The sequence below is a fragment of the Ahaetulla prasina genome, chromosome 6 (genome assembly GCF_028640845.1).
Source record: "Ahaetulla prasina isolate Xishuangbanna chromosome 6, ASM2864084v1, whole genome shotgun sequence".
Taxonomy (NCBI): Eukaryota; Metazoa; Chordata; class Lepidosauria; order Squamata; family Colubridae; genus Ahaetulla; species Ahaetulla prasina.
In genome coordinates this window covers 46,671,027-46,693,395 of record NC_080544.1, presented here as the reverse complement: position 1 = coordinate 46,693,395, position 22,369 = coordinate 46,671,027, and the positions used below count along the sequence as shown (strand labels likewise).

The following is a 22,369-nucleotide window of genomic DNA, read 5'->3' as shown; positions in this document are numbered from 1 at the left end:
ATCAAAAATGCTACTTTTCTGATATATCTTCCTATATCTAGACAAGCTCCCTCAATGTGGATGCTATGGAAAGTAGTAAAGATCATGCTGTTCCAGAGCCTTGCTTGGGGATTGATTGAGCACTATTTGAAACCAGTTTCTATTTCCAACTTTTTTTTTTTTTTTATTGAAAGAGTTTTAAAAAACAAAAACATTTTCCCCCTTTTCCCCCCCTCCCTCCCAAAAAAAAACCCCTTCCCCCCTTCCCCCCCCCCGGCTTCCCGGGTCAATCACAAGGTATTGTTATACATAAACCAAACATAGAATAAAATTTTCCCTTCCAATCCAAATAACCACATCCAAAGCTTTTCATCTCCCAACCCCCTCCCCATTACATAAAATAAATTTCTAATTATTCAAAAGCAATCTGATATTTCTTAATCTTATTTCTGTTTTGTAGATAATCAATCCATTTTTCCATTCAATTAAATATCTTTCCTGCGTATTGTCTTTTAAAACGCTGAGATTTTAGCCATCTTAGCCAAATTAATGACTTTCAGTATCCATTCTTCTATTGTAGGTACCTCTTCTTTCTTCCAGTATTGTCCAATCAACAGTCTTGCTGCTGTTATTAAATTCAGAATCAATTTAGTCTCAATCCCTGTACAATCCGTTATAATTCCCAAAAGGAAAAATTGTGGCAGGAACTTTATCTTCTTCTTCAGTACATTTTGAATAATCCACCAAATTCTTATCCAAAAGACCTTAATTTTCTTGCAAGTCCACCAAATATGAAAATATGTAGCATCATCACAATCACACCTCCAACATTTCGCTTGGATATTAGGATACATACATGATAATTTTTTGGGATCTAAGTGCCATCTATAAAACATCTTATAAAAATTTTCCTTAAATTCTGTGCTTGTGTAAACTTAACATTTCTAACCCAAATTTTCTCCCATGTTTCCAACATTATTGGTTCCTGAATATTCTGTGCCCATTTTATCATACAATCCTTTACCAAATCCTTTTCCGAATCTATTTCAAGCAACACATTATACAATCTCTTTATATGCTCCTGGGTCTGATTTCTAATTTGCTTTATTAAATTTTCCTCCCTTTGCATTATACCAATTTTTTGATCTTCTTTCCATCTAGCACTTATTTGCCCATATTGAAACCAAGTATAATTCCTCCCTTCTTCATTTAATACCTGTAATGATTTTAATTGCAATCTACCTCCTTCAGCATACAAAAGTTCTTTATAAGTAATCATTTCCTGTTTCTGTTCTATATTTATATTCTCTATTGCATGTCTAGGGCTCGCCCATATAGGAATCTTGTATTCTAATTTATAGGAATATTTTTTCCAGACCCACAAAAGAGCACTTCTCAACACATGATTCTTAAAAGCCCTATCCACTTTTTTTTCATAAAATAAGTACGCATGCCATCCATATAACAAGTCATAACCTTCTATATTCAAAATTCTTTCCTCTGTTAAGTTAAACCAGTCACTTATTACTGAAAGGGCTACTGCTTCATAATATAATTTAAAGTTAGGCATTCTTAAACCACCTCTTTCCCGTGAGTCCTGTATTATTTTCATTTTAACCCTCGCCTTTTTACCCTGCCATATAAATTTGTTAATCCCAATCTGCCAATCTTCCAAATTTTTATCCTTTTTAATTATTGGTATCATCTGGAACAGAAACAAAAATCTAGGTAACACATTCATTTTAATAGCCGCAATCCTTCCCAATAGGGATAACTGCAATTTCTTCCAGCCACTCATATCATTCTGAACTTTTTGCCATAGCAAGTCATAATTATTCTTATAAAGTTTCTTGTTCGATGAGCTAATATAGACCCCTAAATATTTAACCTTTTTTACTACCTCAAATCCTGTCATTTCCTCTAGTTTTTGTTTCTGTTGTATAGACATATTTTTAATTATCACTTTTGTTTTATTCTGATTTATTTTAAATCCTGATACCTTTCCATATTTATCAATTACTTCCAACAAAAATCTACTTGAATTTATAGGATTCGTTAACGTAACCACTACATCATCTGCAAAAGCTCTAACTTTATACTCATATTGTCTATTTCCAACTTTTTAAATTAGCTACTTAATACAGTAGTGATTTACTATAATTTTTTTTATTTTGCATTGCTTTTATTCATTTAATGTTCTGTAACTCACAATTCGAAGGCATATAACTTTGATAAATAATTAAATATTTTTCTTGACTAGCTAGGTCAACAATATGTCTTTATAAAGATTTTAATGCAAACTTTCATTGTACTGCAAGTCTTTGATAACCATCCTATAGACTAACACAGACACTTGTCCTAACACGAAATCTGCTGAACCCCAGTTTTAAATAAAATTTATTATCTTAATTAAAACAGTTGTAACCTCACAGCATCACCAAATCTAACAATATTCCAGTTAGTCCTCCTTGAAATCTTGCAAGGTTTTAGTCAAGAATGTAGACATTTCCTATAATTCCCACTCTATGGGAATTATTAATTAGAAACCACTCTGCTATATGATTGCTCACTCTCATTTACAAGGCAAATTAGGCTGGGACATGCTAAACACTTAAACAGACATTTGAATCTGTCAATTACCGTATATACTCGAGTATAAGCCGAGTTTTTCAGCACGTTTTTTGTGCTGAAAAACGTCCCCTCGGCTTATACTCGGATCGGCTTATACTCGGATCGGCTTATACTCGAGTTTGTTTTTTTAAGCCTCGGCTTATACTCGAGTATATCGGCTTATACTCGAGTTTTTTTTTTTCTTTTTCACATTTTACCGGACGGCTGGGAAGCCCTGCGGTGCAGTGAGAGGCGGGCGGGGAGCCGCCAGCCTTCTCAGCTGAGGGAGGGAGGGTTTCCCCAACCGGTAGGTGCCTCATTTCCCACCCTCGGCTTATACTCGAGTCCCCAGTTTACCCCAGTTTTTGGGGTAAAATTGGGGACCTCGGCTTATACTCGGATCGGCTTATATTCGAGTATATACGGTATATAACACAGGCACTGAATTAGAAAAAAAATTAAATACTGCACAAGACTTACCTTACTGTATATTGAGGACAACATGTCTGATTCATAGTGGGCTTATAAACATACTTTCCACTTCTGTGAATTAAAAAGATGAACATATTTTGATGAATTCTTAGAATGCTCTTAAGCTAAAATATATAATAAATATCCCACCTTAGAGGTGTAAAAGCTCTATATAAACAATCAAATTATATAATCAATTATATAATCTATACGTTTTACAGAAGTCATTCAAATCTTTGCTGTGCTAATGTACATAACATAACATAAATCTTCTGAGCTTTATAACGTTAACCAATCTCATCATCTCTTTGATGGAAACAATGTTTTCATCTTCAATTTCCTGATACCTTTACAACTAGTATTATAATACTTTGGATGGCTACACAAATATTAGCTAATTATCCTAGACCCTAGCAATTTAGCCCCTCTAACTTTAATGGACATTTTCCAAACTATATAGAGAAAGATACGGATGACAAGTTTAGCATATTCAAATTCTGACTTCCTTTAACTTAAATTCCTTGAAATTAAAGATGAATGAAGCAATAAATATATGATACAGAGTGGTAAATTAATCTAAATAGGATTTTATTCCAAACTTTCATTCCCTGATAACCAAAGATACAGAGTGCCAGTGTACCATATCTTAAAAAGCCCCCAAATTTTATTTATTGGTAAATTTATATCACACCATTCTTGCAGGAGCTAAAGGCAGCTATAAGTATTCTTTCCTCTAATTTTAACACAATCCATTTTCCATAGCTGAGGTAGATCTGAACCTGGGTCTCCCAGTTGTGGTTAAATGTTTTAAGCAGCAATTAAGACCCTGTACTTGTAACCTGTGGAGGTGGGGCAGGTTGATGAGCATTCCCTCTTCCAATATTCATTCTGTTAGAACACACTAGAAATAAGAAGCAGTAGATTCCAGAGTGTTAATTGTTTATATTACTGTGAATACTTAAAATATATGGTGGTATAATTTTTAACTCTCATTTTATACTAAAATCCTTGCAATTATTATTTTTTTTTTTTTTTACATTTATACCCCGCCCTTCTCCGAAGACTCAGGGCGGCTTACAGTGTATAAGGCAATACATAATATAAGGCAATATTATGCAGGTAATATTTGGAGAATTATTTTACGTAGCAAGATACAATTGGTGTCATCACCTCAAATAATGTCTAAGACTCTAAATATATGGGGGTACTTAATGATTTCATATATTTTATAGGACATGAATAGTATTTGACTGGTTATGATCCCATGTTTTTGACCTGGAATATTCAGTTAATCACTTACCTTCGCCATCCTCGATCTATAAGATCCTGGTAGTCTTGAACAGTCAGTGAATGAGCCCACATGCCTGGCACGAATATTCATATAGAAAATATTTATACAAAATATTGGGAGAACTGTCCTTCAAACAATGAAAAAATGCCCTATGGAAACTTCCCTACATACATCTTAATAACACAAATAATTTTTAAAAATACTATTGAAACTTGTCAAAATCATAGTTAAAACACATAATTAACATTAAAGCAATGCTTTTGTACATTCTGCAACAAGCAGATATAGCTTCCTCAACATCTTGTTCTTATTTTCATTCATTAGATTACTTTTTATTATGTCTGGCTTCATATAATACATCAGATCAATATGTTCTATGATTTCAGCCAGTGAATTTATAGTTCAGTATGTCAGATGACCCAGGCAACTGGGTCTATTAAATAAGCCATGGATTAGTATGCTGCAAGTCCTCAAATCAGCCTTCCTGAAACACGGCACTTTCCAGATGGACAGTTATAACCGCCAGAATTTGCCAACCAGCAATCTGGGTTAATGCTCTTATATATGAAGCAGGGTGGATTTGATTTAAACCAAGTGCATTTAAATCACTAGTAAAAAGGCTTGATTTAAATCAACTCGATTTAAATCATAATTTTTAAAGAGCAGCTGTCATCTCTGTCCCACAGCGGCTCCTCCTCTGACCCACTGTTGACTCACCGACAGTCCCATTCACTTTAATGGGATGCCTGGTGATGTGGCAGTGACACAACATGAGGGATGTGGCAGGCAGCAGGTGAATTGATGCCCACTAACAGGCGCTGCCATGATGGATCTGAAATGACAGGTGCTCTTTAATATTATATCTATAAGTTGCTTAGAAGATTTCACTTTCATTTTTATTGCTTGCCCTTCTTCCTCACACATAGAGCCTAGTGGTACAGATGCATTTCTCTGCAAACAATCATACAGTTTGTAGTGTACATAAGATTTGCAAAACAATGGGATAAAGGAATATTCCTGAACTTTGTTTTATGATTTATCTCATGGTTACTGCGAAATTGTGTGAATGCATCAATGCGGTGCATGCTTGCAGAGCTTAGATTCATTGAATGAATTTACCAAAAATGTAAATATTGCAGAACATACAGCCTCATGCTACATAACTAAGCTCCATTTCATGCTGAATATACTAAATTATTAATGTATCTTAAATAGAAAACTATCTTTAGATTATTACTCCAAAAGCATTTTATTAAAATAAATTTGATAAAAATAAAAAATCTGATTTATAGTTTAAAAAAATCCAATTTAAATTTTAAAAATCTATTTTTTATTTTTTTTAAAAAAAAGTCATCCATTTTTATGCACCCTGATCTGAAGAGCACTTTTGTGATAGAAGATGCTGTCAGTGGATCCCCACAATGAAGTTCAGCTCAATGCCCCATCTATTTCAACAGTATTTCCCACAAGATCTCTTTTGACTCCTTTAAATTTATTTATTTATTTTATTTTATTTATTTATTTTTATTTATTTATTTTGTCACAACATCATACAAAAAGATTATATAGTATATACACATATAAACATATATAGGAAGAAGAAAAGAAAAACAATAGGACAGGAACGGTAGGCACGTTTGTGCGCTTATGTACGCCCCTTATGGTCCTCTTAGGAATGGGGTGAGGTCAATAATTAATATATTAATTATATATTAATTAATTTAAAACAATTATATTATTTTAAATATCTGTGATAGGTTCATTTATTCTCTTATTCTCTCCTCTCCTCTTATCTCCTTACAACAAATCTCTATTTCTTTTCTTTAAAATCTACTATTCTCTTTAATACTTGGGGATTGAAAACAATGAAGCATTAAGTATAATAAATGCAATCTGATCAAGTGCATACAGTGATTGACTAGTTTATAGTTCCATGTATGGTGGGAATGCTATACATTTCAATTAATTGGCATTTAATTTCTTGCCTTTTCTCTATTGTGGGTATATAATAATAACAACAAATATTTAACACATATGCCCAACCCATTCTATATCAGTTCCCATGCGCCTGAGAAAATGTGCTGGGGCTTACAAAGACTTATGGGTTTTAATAAAATGTGCTTATAGAATTTTTCTGAGTACAAGTCCACTTACAACAGTTCATTTAGTGACCATTCAAAGTTACAGCGGCCAATGAAAACAGTGACTTATGACACTTATTCACACTTACGATTGTTGTACCATCCCCATGATCAAAATTCAGAAGGTTGGCAACTGACTCATATTTATGACAGTCACAGTGTCATGTGATCACTGATTTTGTGACTTTCTGCACAAGCAAACTCAACGGGGAAGCCAAATTCACTTAACAGTTGTGTTACCAACTTAACAACTGCAATGATTCACTTAACAAAGATGTCAAGAAAGGTCATAAAACAGGGCAAAACGGGAAGCCAAATTTATTTAACAGTTGTGTTACCAACTTAACAACTGCAATGATTCACTTAACAAAGATGTCAAGAAAGGTCATAAAACAGGGCAAAACTCATTTAAATGTCTCACTTAACAAATGAAAGTGTGGGTTCAATTGTGGTTGTAAGTAGAATACTAACTGTCCTTTGGTAGCCAGGAAAGGGGCTATATTGGGAGGAAGAGGGCAAAAAATGAAGACCGAAAAGCATCAGATAACTTGTAAGGGGGCCCCTGAAAACAGATCCCAGGGTATTTGTCAGAAGCGAACAGGTGCTTCATTTCCCTCTTTCTGTTTTTAATTCCCACTCTGGTCATTTAAACGGCAAAGAAGGGCTCGAACTAGAGATGGGCCCGGCTCCTTTTGCGACTTGTGACGTGCCCTGGTAAGTGTTTTTAAAAGGATAACTTCGAGAGGCGCTTGGAAACCGGCTGTGGGAGGCACCGAGCGCCGCCTGCCCTCTACCCTCGGCTGAAGAAGCCCAACATGGGCCGAAGCTGTCCCGCTTCGACTCCTCGCCTTCACCCTAAGCGCGGCCTACCGTTTAAAAAGGCATATCCCTGCAACCGAAAGACTCGCCCTGGAGGCAAATGATGGAAAGGCTCGGCTTTCCTCGCCTCTCCCGCGCTGGCTTTTTGCTCTGTTCCCGCGTCCGACTCGTACCGTGGGAGAAGTTGCCGGTGTCGTTCTTGCAATAGCCGCAGCGGTAGCCACCGTCTCCCCCCAAGTACTCCACGATGCTCAAGAAACCGCTTCCCATCATCGCCATCTTGGCCGGCCGGCTGCCTCCGCCTTCCGATAACCCAGCGTCCGCCGTCCAGCCGAGGTAATCTCTCGGGCGCCTTAAGCGGCAGCGGCCGCAGCCGCCATTTTAACCCAGGGCAGAAGGCAGCTCGATTGAACAGAAGGCCTCCGCTTGCGACCACAACTTCCGGTTGCCAAAGGTAGAACGCGGAGCTTCCATTTGCGGGGCCGAATAGGACTATTTGAAGCCAGAAAGGGGGGAAACCTCATTAAAGGCTTACCTACTTTTATCTCTGTGCTTTGGTGTTACGGCCTCCAGAAGCTTCGTATCCTCGTTCAAAATAATTAGGCAGATTTTATTTATTTTTGATTTATTAAATTTGTTTGTTTGTCACCCATCTCGCCCCAAGATGAAGCTATAATAAAAGTGTTAGCCTGCATCATATTGATATGGCTACCTTACTGGCCTTTTTATTTCAAAAACGTTCTGACCGACAGAATTCCACAGAAACAAGTGCAAGCTATTTTTTTTAAAATTACACAATATAGGATATATATGTATCCTATACATACATGCATAACCAACACATACATACATAATATATAGATTTGTTCAAAAATCACTAGTTCTTCGCATCTCTTCCTTGCAGTGTTTTGGAAACAACAGCGTCCCATGGTCCAGAAAGTAAAACGTTGCAGGTCAACATTTTATAGGTTATTGTAGGTCAACTTTATCTTCAGACAAATAAATGCAACAAAAGGTAATATTACTGTTCTATTTCTAAAGACCAGGAAGAACTTGAGGAATTTTCTTTTAGGTGCCAAGGATACTCTGAAGCGATGCCATGTCTTGTGTTTTTTTGGGCACACACACAAAAAAAGGATTAAAAGTGAATATCTGAAAAAGCCTGCCAGTCGCTTCAGGAAAGCACTCTAGGTCCTGAGATTAAGTCTAATTTTATAGTGCATATTACAGTGCATATTACAGTGATGTGTGGGCTTTGGTAGTGTTAAATTGCCTACTCTGCTCAGTTGGTAGCACATACCTCTAAACTTCTTTATTAATAAGGAATAGGATCATTTAATTGGGAATTGGGTGGCTTTTTTAAAATGAAGTGGCATGGAGGAGGAATTCAACTAGCAGATGGGCAATTAATGTATCTTTTGCCATCCTTCATTTAGGCTACATTAACTAACCAAGAGACAATAGTTCCACTAGTCACTGCTGATTGTTACATAGCTCAGAACCAACAATGACCATTTGGGAGTTCTTTTTTGCACCCTCATATATAGATCTAATGTGGAGCTTTCCTCATCCCCAGGAAATAGAGTCATTGCATCCAGCTGCCTAATTCTCTGTCCTCAGAAGTGTTTTTCCACAGCTTACCCATTTTATGTAGGGTAGATTCTTCTGTATTTTCAACAGATCCATGAAAGTAAACATACTTCATTCCCCACTACATTCATCATGTTCCATCTCACAGTTGAGGACTGATTGCCTCCTTGTACAAGTGCTTTTTTTCAGTTTTGGAAGTTCATCCAGCACTAAATATATTTCTTAAGATCTTTTCAGGGCAAAGAATTATCTTTGACGGGGTATGTGCTGCTGCTGTTTTAAATTTAACATTATCCATTTCTGTATAGCAGTAATAAACCATAATAAATGGCACTGTCTGGTTGGTTTCTACTAAACTCCCCCACCCCCCTTTCAGAGATATGTTCATATAAAAGCAATGAAAAGCAAGAAACTAGAAAACCTTACATTTGTGTCTGGGGCCAGAGAATTGCACATTTTTCACAAATGATTTCCCATTTCCCAAATCATTATTTTCTTGCTATATACATCTATCTTATGTGTGCTTAGTGAGATGATTCTATTCTTTTCTGAATGCATTCGTATTCATATAATTTGAACCAGACAGTCGGACTCCTATGTGTTCTGTTAATTTTTATTAAGCACAAAAAGTAACAATATATCTAACTTCTGAGACATGCTGCAGAAGCTAGATATGGCAAGATCAAAAGTACATATTCTCATTTTGTTATAGAATGAAATCAGTTATGGGTTTATAGACACAAAGAGAATGAGAAATACAGGCAGTTCTTGCTTAACCACCTTTCATTCAGCATGTATTCAGTTATGATGGCACGGAACAAAAGGCCTTATGAGCAGCCCTCTACTTCTGGCCTTTGCAGGTGCAGAGTCATGTGAAAATTCAGTCCTGTCATGTTTACAACTGCAGTGGACCTTTGCTGTCTTTGCCTCCCTCCCTTCCACTAGGTTCACCATCTTGGCCACGCAAGGGGAGATGCTGTGGAAATGTCCAAGAGACCAGCAATCCCCAATCTTTCCAGCTTGATGGGCCAGCTGGTGGGTGGGGGTAGGCAGAGGTTGGTTCTGAGAGTGGCAGGTGTGTGCGCATGCAAGCACACACTTCATTTGTATGAGTGGCCTGAGGATTAGGGATCCCTGAAGGTAGTATAGTCCACCAAGTAAGAACTATGGGCAGGTGTGTGCTGCGCCACATCAAGCTACTGATGCCTCATTTTAGGTACCTGCCAAGTCCTCCTTTCACAAAACAATCAGCACAAAAGGAGCTGGTGCAAATGGCAGTCCTGGCTGCACCAGTTATGAAAGGAAACCCTGGCCAGCACACAAAAGGACCCAGGTGGTAGTGTGTGGAGGTGGAAGATTGTGGTATTGGGCCGTGTGCAGTAAACTGCTATGGACCGACTGCCTACGCACCTTGAATGTCTACATTATCTCATTTTGGCTCTGATTTGCATTACCTCACTTTAAGTTCAGCAGCAGGGCCTCTGGTTGGTATTTCAGGGGGAGAATCTACCAATGAAAACACTGTTACCAGTTTGCATTATTCCGCTTGTAAAAACTGTATAAAAGTAATAAACGCTGCACAGGCAGTGAGACATCTTTGCACCTTGCAAATGCCTGGACCCTGACTACTACAGTAATGGTGGGCAGTGCAGTCACTGGCCAGGGGACCGGGTAATTGGTGGATCGGAAGGAAGCCAAAAGTAGGGAGATGGAAGGGGAGAGAGGTTGCTGGGAAGAATTGGAGGCAGTCCCGTACCTTCTTCTAAGAAGCCAGGTGAGTACTCACTTAACAACCGGGTCACTTGGCATCAAGTGAGGGCTACTTGTACTTCAATAATTACTGGATTTTTGATTATGTGCCATCAAGTTGCTGATTGCCTTTAGTTAATCCACTATTTAGTCCCTATTGAAATTGTTCCACTCATAGGTGGGGAATACTTTTCTAGATGTGAAGAAATAATGTTGCAGATTCAGAGTAAGTTATTTAAGAGATATGTTCAACATTTACAAAAGGCAATGAAATATTCTTTGTACTTTGAATTCATATGATGCTGGGATCATCATACTGTAATATCTATACTAAAGACTCGAGATGAAATGTATATACCACCTAACCTAGCACATTACAGGTAGTCCTCAACTTACAGCCAAAGTTTACAGGTCCCATTCCCAAAGGTATTTACAATCTGATTCAAAGTTCTGAATGCCCGACCCCCAGGTCATTTTGGGTACATGGCAATTGGCCTGCATTTACAGCTGTTTTCAGCACCCCCACTCATGACAAGAGTTTACATTTTTTTGCTGTTAATTGGTGTTTACTTTGTTTCCAGCAAAATAACACCCATTCACTTAAAGACCATGCAAAAAAGTTCGTAAAATCAGGCATAATCATGTGATGACCCACTTAATGACTGGTACAACTTACAATTATAATTCCTTGCTCAATTAGTCATAAGTGGAGGACAATCTGTATTCATCAAAAAACAGCAATATATGATCAAAAGGTATTTTTTCAAGAGGCAACTGGACTCTCTTGGTTTTTTTTTAAAATGTTTTACTTCTTATCCAAGGAGCTTCTTCAGCTCTGACTGGATGGATTGTCAGCAGCATCAACTGTCACCTACAATGCTGCAAAATATCTAACCACCTAATCAGTTCTTCTGATCAGCAACCACCACCCATCACATCAACAATTCACAGGATTTTTTGTCAGCAGTTTTAAACTAAAACTAGACCCTAAAATCAGTTTGACAAGACTGCATGTTTTCTGACATTAATGCAGTCAGACTATAATTGTCTAAAATCTGCTCATTTGGATTCAAAAACAAATCTCCGTGATGCGTTTATATTATGTATGATTTGTATGATGCCCATATGCATATTAGAAATCTAGTGATGGAATAATATATGCTAGGAACGGAAGAACACCATCGAATTTTATAAATTAACAACTAATCCAGCTTCACCTATTTTTTGTATCCACTATAAATACCACTACACTTTGTTATCTCATGCAACTTTCCAAGAAAATACTTACAAAAGAATAATTTATAAAGTGCAGGGCAGCTTCCCAGCATCTGCTTGACTGCACCTTTAGTCCAAAAAATAGTATTTTCAAAGCCAAAGTTTCCATATTATCATCTATATTTAATATTTATATTCATTATTCTGTAAATGTTAACAAGCTTATGCAACTCAAAAATGACTACAGAAACATTTGAAATTATTAATCTTGAACACACAGCCCATTGCAAAAGTGTATCAAAGTCTTTAATTCCAAATGGTTGTTTCTGCGAAAGTTTCAATATACGGAATGACATCCACAAGTTACTTTGTTCTTATAAGCCATTTCCCAAAGGCATTCTACTTCATCCTTCTTTTCACCATAAACATTTGAATGCTTATCTTAAATGCAGAATTACACCCAAATGGTATGATGGAGGAAAACAAAATATTTCAACTAGGTAAGTACATTCTATGATGTAGAGAGCCTGATGCACTTTTCTTCTCAGCCTTTCTTTCTTCTTGGTCTTGCATTTCCACTCCCCATTTTTCTTCTCTACACCATCATTCACAAACAATGAGGTTCAAAATCTATGGAACTATAAATAAGATCTATAAAAGTGCATATTCTCCTAAACTAATATATAATTAACACATATTGCTGCAACATAAAGAACAGAGAGTACCACCCTTTAACATTTAAACGGTTTTAGGCACAACTATCTTTGTCTCTCAGTATGAATCTCCTTGGACATTAAAATTAATAGAAAAGGATCCTTAAAGCAGTCTTTTTCAGGCACATAAAAGAAGGCATGTTCTGCGTCACTCCAAAAATACAGAGCAAACTCCCTTGGGAACTCTTTCCACTTCTGAAGACTGATCAAATCTCTTCTGCTACTGAGATGTATCGTATTTTGTTTGTATTGTTAGCTAACTTTTTGCTTTATGAAAAAGTGAAATACAAATTGAAACAACATAATGTTGACCAAATGAATGTGTAATAAGACAAAGCACATTCAGAATATAAAAGCTACAAGAAGACTAATTTGCTGTTACAGCAAATAAATAATGTACAATATGTTGTATAATACAACGTTGTTACTTAGAAAACCTGGATACACTCCCCTTATTCAAGCAAATATGCAGTACTTAAACAGGAAAGTTTAGCTCATTTCCATCCAAGATCAAGCTGGTTCTTACAGAACTATGGATACTTGTGTAAAAGAATGATTTTGAAATCTGCAAAAGATAGATAGAATTCAAGTCAGCCCAAACTAACATTCATTGTGCTTGAATATCAACAAGAAAAAGGATATCAAAAAAATTAAACAAAAAATAGTACCTTACATTCAGATCAGCTTCATCTCATTTCTTTGACTGTGAAAGAGGTGGAATCATTGGCTGTGAAATTTCAAATATCTCCACAATATTCTATGTAAAAATAAAAATATTATGTCTTTTAATCTATAGTATTAGAGATAAAAATGTGCAATGCGTAATAAACGTATCTACCTTTTCAGCCACCATTAGTTAAAATATTAAGCTGTTAAATGCAAAGTTATGTATATTACAAGTTAACAGAATTTCTGATTAGCATTTATTTTTACCATACTTTTACAATGTAAACTCAGGATATGTGCTGCAATTTTTTTTAAGATGGGAAACTACAGAATATATGAATGAAATGCATTGCTACTTTGATCAACAGCCTGTCTTACTGTGATACACACATTGAAGGAAGAAAAAGAAATATTTTTCCCCTTTCAAATTACAAAACCAGGACCTTGCCTTTCCATATTTTTAAGATCTAAATAATATAGATATGTTAATCATAGTTATAGCATTTTAGATACAGAAACACAGTTCAGGAATATTTAAAATAACTTCTGGAAATAAAATATTTAACTGTACCATCCATTCTTGATAGCTCATTGATATGACGGCTTGCTTCCGTGCGTGAATATCCTCATAAGTTTCTATTCCTTGTGGACGTAGAGGTTCTAACAAAATATTGTATTTTTGGGACACATGTTTATATTTAAAGAAATGAAAATGCAATTTCACTAAAACAATATAAACTCAAGTATATGTCAAATTAAGAGACAAAGACATTTGTTTAAAACAATTCCTAGTATTAGAAATATTGCAACATTACCTATTATAGGAAGCTTATCTTGATCCAGTTTTATTCTTGCAAGTCCATCCTAGGAAAAAAAAGTTCAATTTACCCCCAAGATAGCAAACCTATCAGAAACAGGTTATGAAATATGAAATACATTTACTGGGCTGAATTCAGCAGCGATAACAATGATAAACAAATTTAGCCACATATTATTTGTTTGACTTTGATTAAGTGAATTGCATGATTACATTATTATATGAAATAAACCATTATTCAGTTATGGTTTAGTACATAAAGCAAACCCAGTCATTCAAGAATTAGTTTTCCAGTTTTAATTTTTTAAACAGCAGATTGTAGGACTTAAAACCAAATTATTTCCATTAAGAAAAAAACCAATCAGATTTTTTAACAAAAACAAAGCATGATCCATATTTCAAGTGTCTAAATATAATACCATATTCCTTATAATTATCAAGCTTGTTTCAAAATCAATTTATTACCAATGTCAAAAGGGAAAAAATCAGTTTATAAAAGGGAGGTTAGTAAATTATAAACACACATTCAAATTATTTCTATTACGTAAGAGATGAAAGAAGAATTAGTCAACTAGCAGCCTTCCAACATGGATGGTTCAAATCTTGTGCATATATTTGTGGCACAATACATTTTGCTTTTTGTAATTAAGGGAGCAAATTGTTTTTCCTTACCCTTATTAAGAATGAGACATGAAACATGTTTTCCACAGTTCGTGAAAAAGAATTTGGGTCTGTCACAAACTCAAGGAAGGATATTGGTGTAGAAGCTATAATGTAAAAACAATATAATTTTAATATTGATACAATCATTTAGCAATTCAGCCTATTTCTAGTTTACTTTCTGTTTTCAACATCATTTAACTATCATTCATCTATGAATGGAAAAAAAAATTTTAAGCCCAGATTTAGTATTTTTCACTATTCCTTTTTTTTTAATTTAAAGGCAGATCTAATCATGGTCTGCAGGAGAATAAGAAATGTAAACTGAATTTTCTTAACAAATCCTAGATATATACTGTCTGAATGATTCTTCCTACACCAAAGTATTATCATAACATCAGATTGAGAAATATGTATATATGGAGCCAAATTAATATAATTGAGCATTTCCAGTACAAATATCACCATGAAAATTAAGCATATTGCCAAAAAAAAAAAAATACAGCTAAATGTTTGAAGCTTACAGCCTCTTTATAACTTCAACGGAACTTTTCTGCTCAAACATTTTTGTTCTGACATAGCATCCCTGATCTTATACTCTTCATATCCTAGCCACCATAACAATTCTTAAAGAAAAGAGAGGCAACTGTATGAATGCTGAATTCCATTAACTTACGTTCTTCTGCATAATAAGCTTGTAAGAATCCCAAAATTCTTTCTACTTCCTTTTCAGTAGCTTCTTGATGAGATTCTTCCATTTTCTTTAACTAAAAAAGGAATTAATTTAACAAGCTATTGTCAATATAGCTATATTTTATGACAATGTTGTAGCAGTCTTCCCCTTCTATTATAATATTCTTAAGATTAATTTTTTAAAATATTGCATTTTTCCTTAAAGCATACTTTATTATGGTGCCTCACAACCAGAAATACTTTCATAAATGTAAACTTGATTTCTGGGACAAATGAAATGTATTTATAAAAAGAGTAAATATCTGAAGCTGAGTTAAACAGTTTCTGTTTCCTAATAGATATGTGATGTATGCAAACATTCTCCTATCTAACAGATAGGAGAATGTGCAAAAATAGAACTGACCTCAAATAATTCTACTGATATGAGGAATACGCTTTTAAAGTTGACTTTAAATTTGTATACACCATTTACAAATTACAATAAAGAATCAGCTTCTTCAAAGGATAATTTATATGTATGTATATTAGAAGATTAATGGGGCAAATATCACACCCTCCTTCAGTACAAGTTAGATCCAAACATCTGCAAGAAAATCATTGTTCATCGTAAAGCTTTGTTATAACAAAAAATCTATTTATGTGTCCTTTTCTGTTACTGTGCTATGAATTTCAGTTGGAAGTTTCTCATCCCCAAAGTAACATTAGACTTTACTTCTCATATGTAACTCACTTGTGCAGGCATTGCTCTGTTTCCATCTGAAGTTGCCTTCTTTCGTTGCCTTTCAATTCGTGGCCTTTCAGCAGGAGGATCAGGAGTAAATGTGCCTAACCTAAGCCAATGAAAACATTGTCAATTCCTTATGTAACATTCCAAATAATCTGAAGACAATAACACTGTCATTCTATTTTGCAAATATGGCTAACTAGAAGAATCTAGTAATAGAAGCCTCAAAAAAAAACAAAAAAAAACCCTGGTGTTTGAACTGTTGAGAGATTAGTATTTCTTTCAGTTTCATGCCTTCAGACTTAATAAAGTTTTGATGTTAGTCATGTCAGAATAATACATATGCATGCAAAATCCTAGTCTTGTTGCTTTCAACTACACATTTCTTGCTCTTATTTTAAATTTTAAAACATTATTACCTAAGAGCAAGAAAGGAAACATTTATAGAACACCTTTAAAGCACTGTTGGAAAGAATATCTTGTTCCAATTATGGAATAAATTAGGGTCAACAGTATTTTCTATCACGAAACCTCCTTGCCCCAAACCCATTTGATGTATGCCACATGGAAGCTAGGAATGACAACATAATAAAAGGTCTTTGGCAAAAATCTTACAAGTCCAATCAGATAAAAACATAGAAGCTAGGTATCTTGCTCACTTCAACAAGTGTTCAGGCATTGCAAACTTCCAGAAAATATATGCAAGGCTTTCCAAAGTGCTGAGAACAAAGCTTAAAGAGAACAGTAGACAAATTATATATGTGCAAGATTCTTTAATTGTGTTATTCAAGTTTCAAGCAACAAGAAATCTACAGCATAATTCCTGTAAAAGTTACCACACCAGACTGAATGATGGATACCACAAATAAACTCACATGAAATGGAAAACTGGTGCCCTCTTAAAGTATTTTTTTGCTTCTTCACCAAGTTTATGCCAAGCATTAGTAGGTAAGAATCCACTAGCAACCTGTTCTTCTTCACTATCACTGTCTTCTATTTCCAAACGATTTAGACCCATAATTGATAACTGTAGAAGAAATATATTATGGTATCAATTTGTATTTTATACAAAATACACAACAATATGAAATTAGAATTTAATTCAAGAAATATGATGTTAAGGTGCACAACATTTTGAAGATATTAGTAATATTATGCTTATGGAGTTACATTTATGTCTAAATCTATACTGAATTATACTAAATGCATATGTAAATAATTCAAAATACAGTGTTTTGCAACTTTGATCTGAAATTATAACATCTTAATTTATCTTGTTTTTTTAAATGGGGAATTCCATTTGAAATATGTGGTGTATGTTATCTCTTTGCACAAACCGGCCCCCCTCACCACCGTCTCCAAAAATGCAGAACTATTTACATAACTGAAAGTGTGGAGGGAGCCAATTCTCTCTTTGAAGTGGTACAAAGAACTATTTGAATTGCCTTAGCTACTATAATATGTGATTTCAGACAAGACAAGCAGAAAAATACGTTTTTTCCTAAACCCAAACTACCAGCAAGTCTGGTATGTGATGCCAGGTTAAAAAAATGAAAATCTAAAGAAACCTGAGCAGTAATTTTTAATTTTCTTTAGTTCATGACTGGTGATGGAGCAAAAATGAACTGTGACACATGGCTTACAATTCTAACTACCCAGTACAGCAAAATAATTCTATAGGATAAAAAAAATTAATCACTACATATTTGATACTGAATAGTTTTTCAATACTGAAACATTGATACTGAACAGTAATTTTCAATACTGCAAGAATTCACTGATTTGAAGTTAGTGTGAGAAAACCAAAGAAGAGATTATAAAGTATGACAGCCCAAGAGTTACAGCCTACATTTAAAATAAGCAATGGGGTTCTAACATCTATTAAAATATATGATTAATGCAACAGCAAGCTAACAGTCTGGTTCCCATGAACTGAAGGACCTCAAGTGCACTGCATACTTTTCTTCCTTTCAGCCTTTAAAACTTACCGTATATTTCAGCTTATATGAGTGAAATATTTAAGTATACTTTTAAATATTGCTATTAGCTTTGCTAAAAAAATATTGTTTCCCATTTAAACAACAAATACAAGTTGAGTTACTATAATGAAATGTTGATGGAATCATAAATATATAATCAAATTCTATTTAATAAAACAGAAAAGCCTTATATTACTATAGAGTTCATCATTGCAAACTTACTAAATCTTCAGCAAATGCGGATGGATCAAATATTGTCATATCTGAGTGTAACTGGCTTGCTTTTTCTTTTCCTAGATTTGATGCCAAAACTAGGAACTGGGCATCTAAAGCGGCCTCCCTTGCCCAGGACACTGTTTTGAAAGAAGAAAAATATTTTGCTAGATTCAAAGGATATTGAAGACAAGAACATAATTTTCATTAATATTCAGTTTCTGATTTGTTGTATCCACAAATCGCAAGTTAACTAAATAAGAATAAGTTAACAATTCAATGTGATGGGCTAGAAGAAAAAATGCATTTTTTTTGGAGAGAATTCTAAGCATGATATGCATTCTAATTATTTGCTGTATGATCTAATAAAAGAATAGGAATAATATGAATAAAAGTAAGAATAAGAATAAAATTATATATATAATTGGCAATATAGGTAGTCCTGGATGTATGACAATTAAGTTCAAAAATTTTGTTGCTAAGCAAGACAATTGTTAAGTTTTGCTCCATTTTATGACCTTTCTTGCCACAGCTTTTAAATGAATCACTGAAGTTGTCAATAACAGTTAAGTGAAACTTTGCTTCTAAATATTAACCATTGACTTTGCTCCTCAGATTATGACAAAAGATGATCACATGACCCTGGGATACTGCAACTATCATAAATACACGCCAGTTGCCAAATATCCAAATTCTGATCACATGACCATGGAGGTGCTACAACAATATTAAGTATAAAAAAATAATCGTATTTTTCTACCTTAGAATGGTCACTGAATGAATGGTTGTAAATTGAGGACTACCTATATACAGATAATAATCTGTAAAAAAATACTGATTTAGTAAGTGTCAACTAGTTGTATATTTTTGTTGGTTTTAATTATGTTAACATCTTAACAATATAAAAACACTGAACTTGTGGCAATGACAACGCAGCATTGACTCTTTACAAAATTTGTTTAAAAAACCTTGGATAAGTTTAGAATCAGGCCCCAGATTCACAAACACCAAGCTCTATTTTTTAAAAAAATTTCCTAAACTTCAGAAATTAAGTTTTAAATTTTTCAAGATAACAAGGTAAAGATCAATGAAGAGCAGTGTCAAGAATGACAATTACATTTCACAATCATGTTTATAATATTTTATTAGCAACACAAGTGTACTAAAAGCTGCCATTTTTCTCCAAATGAAATAAATGTTAGAGATAGAACCAGAGCCCCAACAGCTTCTGAAAAATTACAGATTTGTATGTCTTGACAATTTATCTCCAAACAATACTGGATTTCAGCAAGAAATAAGATTAAATTCCCGTACCCTCACTTATTCTGAAAATTAATAAAAGTTCTTCCTTGAAGCTTAAGCTTTGAGGTTTACCAATCAAGGGTTGTCTCCAAAGTGCACTATAATGTCATTAAAAAAGGGGACCAAAACAAAGCCCACTATCAATCAGAACTAGGTAGCCATTTGTAACTGAAAAGGCAACAAAGATTATCTGTATCTCTTTATTGATACTATCTTGTAACTTTTTTTTTCATTTATATCACTTAGCATATTGCTTGCTTAATATATGTGTGATTAGTATGTTCATTATTACATTGTCTTGTAAAAGCATGCTATGGGTTTCTATTAATACTTAAAACAATCAGAACTATTCTTCCTGCTGAGTTTCATACTTTATCATTTATATTCATATCACTTGATGTAACATTTACTGCCCACCAAACATGAAGTATTAATAAAAACAAGATACTTATCAGTTAAAAAGAAAGTAGCATATTATTAAGAAAGAAACTACTAGAGAGGAGAGGAGATTGAATTTTTAATTGATTTTAATTACAGGGAAATAATTTTAGGGAAGTAATTTTCCTCTCTGTTGGCCTCTTCTAGTTTCTTCAGGCTTATAGAAAATCTTCTTCAAGCTTTCTGAAGAATACAGATGGCTACTATTAGTAAACAAAATGATTTATATTTCCTCACTAGAATAAGTTGAATGTATTAAATAAAAGTAGCAATGTGACACATAATCTTTCCTTTTTATTTTAATAGAAGCTTCTAGAAATTTGTAGAAAGAAATCAAGCACTGAAAAATTGTGAAGTATTTGGGATAATTCTCATCTTACCTCCAGAGAACAGTTTATCAGCATCTTCTAGAGCTTCTGTCAATTTATCATTATTGGTGCTCAGCATCAGCTCATGGTTTTCTAGGAAAATAAAAAAAAACACCCAATTTAATCGTTGAGATACCTAAACCAAAAAGGCCACCCCGTTAAAACCAGTGTATACACCAATTTGCAAAATAAGAGTTCCACTTCTTGAAGCACAAGATGCCCAAAGATTCCAATTAAGATTTAGATTACATTTTATATGTTTTTTAAAAAAAATAAAATAAAGAATGCCCCCCCACCCCAACAACTGAGGCGTTTAGACATTTATTTTTTAGAAGAATGAAGGTTTGGGAAAGGAATCTCAGAATGGCGTGAGCTCTCAAGCTCCACCACCTCCAAACCACAGCAAAGTGGGGACGGAAAAGATGCAAGACTGGAATGCTCCCCACCCATCTTCCCCACAGACAGGAAAAAGGATCCCCAAACGGGAGAAGAGCAGAGCACCCCTGTCTCGCACGATCCTAAGGCACATCAGTCTAACACGGATGATGTGACCTAGTTTGGGTAAAGAAACGTCTGCAAGGGAACAAGCAAGCTCACAGACGCACCAAGGAGCCCTCGATCTTCAAGACGGCCCGAAGCGCCACTCGCTTCCCTCTTTATACCCCCACGCATCACCGCCCCCACGCAGACAGAGTTGGCCGGCAACGACCGATCCAAGGCCACCCCAGCCGGCTTCCTGGATCAAGCGGGATTACTTCGCGCCATTTTTCTCCTCATTGGGTGGGGGAGGAACTTACGCTGAACGGTAGAAATTAGTTCTCGGTACTGTTGGCGGATAACGCGGCGCGTCGTCATTTCGTCAAATTCCTCCCCGAAAATTTTCACCTCGAAATAGAACCGGCCGGACACCTGGGGCCCAATCCCCGGTTTCTGGGACAGCCCAGCAGGGCATTAGAAACTCAGCGACCGCCAAGATGAGGCAGCGCTCCCGGTTCCTGCCGGGCCTCTGGCCTCGAACTCCGCCCTCCGTCTCTCTCCTCAGCTGTTCTTCCTCGCGCATTGAACGCCGGGAAAAGGAGGCGGGAAGAGGCAGTGTAAACGTAGAGATAAATAAAGTAGAGAGAACTCTCAACGCCAATAGGGAAGTCGCTGTTGTCACAATAGATTTTAGAACGAGGAAGAGTCATTTCGCCGTCTTCAGTTAGAATAGAATAGGAATGGGAATGGAGTGGAATGGAGATAGGAATGGAACAGAAACTTCATTGTCATTTTGAATGTACACTAATCGAAATGCATTAAATGAAATTTCGTTGCATACAGCTCTCAAAGTGTCACCACCTGCAATATGAATAGAATAGAATAGAATAGAGTAGAATAGAATAGAATAATTTTTCATTGGCCAAGTATGATTGGACGCAAAGAATTTGTCTTGGTGTATATGCTCTCAGTGTACATAAAAGAAAAGATACCTTCATCAAGGTACAACACTTAATGATAGTCATAGGGTACAAATTTAACACTTTTAACAATTTAGCAAACATTTAAACAGTTTAAACAATATGCACTACATAAACATGACAAAATAAAGAAATACAAAATTATGCATGTACCCACATATATGACACGGATAAACAACAGTCTAGTTCAGATGTATAAATGTACATGGCGAAAGAAACGAATCTTGCAAGTTTGCCAGATTGATGACAAAGGGAACAAAGCTGTTACAGAATCTGGTAGTCCTGCTAGAAATACTTCGAAACCTCCTCCCAAAGGGGAGCAGTAGAAACAAACCGTGAAGTGGGTGTTGGGGGGTCTCTAACAAATGCTTTGATAACGATAATTGATAACGAAGTGGCGAACAGCCCTCGAAAATGTCGGCTGTAAATCTCTCTGTAGCAGGGGTCTCCAACCTTGGCAACTTGTAACACTTG

At 35.3% G+C, this 22,369-nt stretch overlaps 2 protein-coding genes across 10 annotated transcripts in view; both read right to left on the bottom strand.

Annotated features, from left to right (window-relative positions):
- The window catches only part of ATE1 (arginyltransferase 1), a 78,390-nt gene extending 70,586 nt beyond the window's left edge, over positions 1 to 7,804 (bottom strand). For 3 of the 8 annotated variants that reach the window (XM_058187272.1, XM_058187274.1, XM_058187278.1), the window contains exons 1-3: positions 7,485 to 7,801; positions 4,361 to 4,424; positions 3,070 to 3,132 (exon numbers count right to left, since the gene is read on the bottom strand). In XM_058187272.1, coding sequence (XP_058043255.1) covers positions 3,070 to 3,132; positions 4,361 to 4,424; positions 7,485 to 7,590 — 233 coding nt within the window. In that variant the 5' untranslated portion in view covers positions 7,591 to 7,801. Of the gene's footprint in view, positions 1 to 3,069; positions 3,133 to 4,360; positions 4,425 to 7,484 lie in introns of all 8 variants that reach the window. The other 5 variants (XM_058187276.1, XM_058187279.1, XM_058187271.1 and 2 more) reach the window with 4 other exon arrangements.
- Positions 7,805 to 12,145: 4,341 nt separating this feature from the next.
- On the bottom strand, positions 12,146 to 21,492 carry NSMCE4A (NSE4 homolog A, SMC5-SMC6 complex component). 2 transcript variants are annotated; one of them, XM_058187280.1, is made up of 11 exons: positions 21,236 to 21,492; positions 20,451 to 20,531; positions 18,340 to 18,470; positions 17,014 to 17,165; positions 16,145 to 16,244; positions 15,398 to 15,488; positions 14,734 to 14,828; positions 14,060 to 14,108; positions 13,816 to 13,904; positions 13,247 to 13,335; positions 12,146 to 13,143 (listed from the first exon to the last, which is right to left on the bottom strand). In XM_058187280.1, the coding sequence occupies exons 1-10, from the start codon at positions 21,291 to 21,293 to the stop codon at positions 13,270 to 13,272; spliced, it is 912 nt and encodes a 303-aa protein (XP_058043263.1). In that variant the 5' UTR covers positions 21,294 to 21,492; the 3' UTR covers positions 12,146 to 13,143; positions 13,247 to 13,269. The 2 variants fall into 2 exon arrangements, with proteins under 2 accessions (XP_058043263.1, XP_058043264.1); XM_058187281.1 differs by having other exon boundaries at positions 13,252 to 13,335.
- Between the last annotated feature and the right edge of the window lie 877 nt (positions 21,493 to 22,369).

Excerpts from the sequence above, each read along its gene's own strand:
- NSMCE4A (XM_058187280.1), bottom strand. The coding sequence starts at position 21,293 with ATGACGACGCGCCGCGTTATCCGCCAACAGTACCGAGAACTAATTTCT. Across the intron at positions 13,905-14,059 it reads AGATAAGCTTCCTATAATAG|AACCTCTACGTCCACAAGGA; the intron begins GTAATGTTGCAA and ends ATATTTTGTTAG. Across the intron at positions 13,336-13,815 it reads TGAGCTATCAAGAATGGATG|AATATTGTGGAGATATTTGA; the intron begins GTACAGTTAAAT and ends ATTTTTACATAG.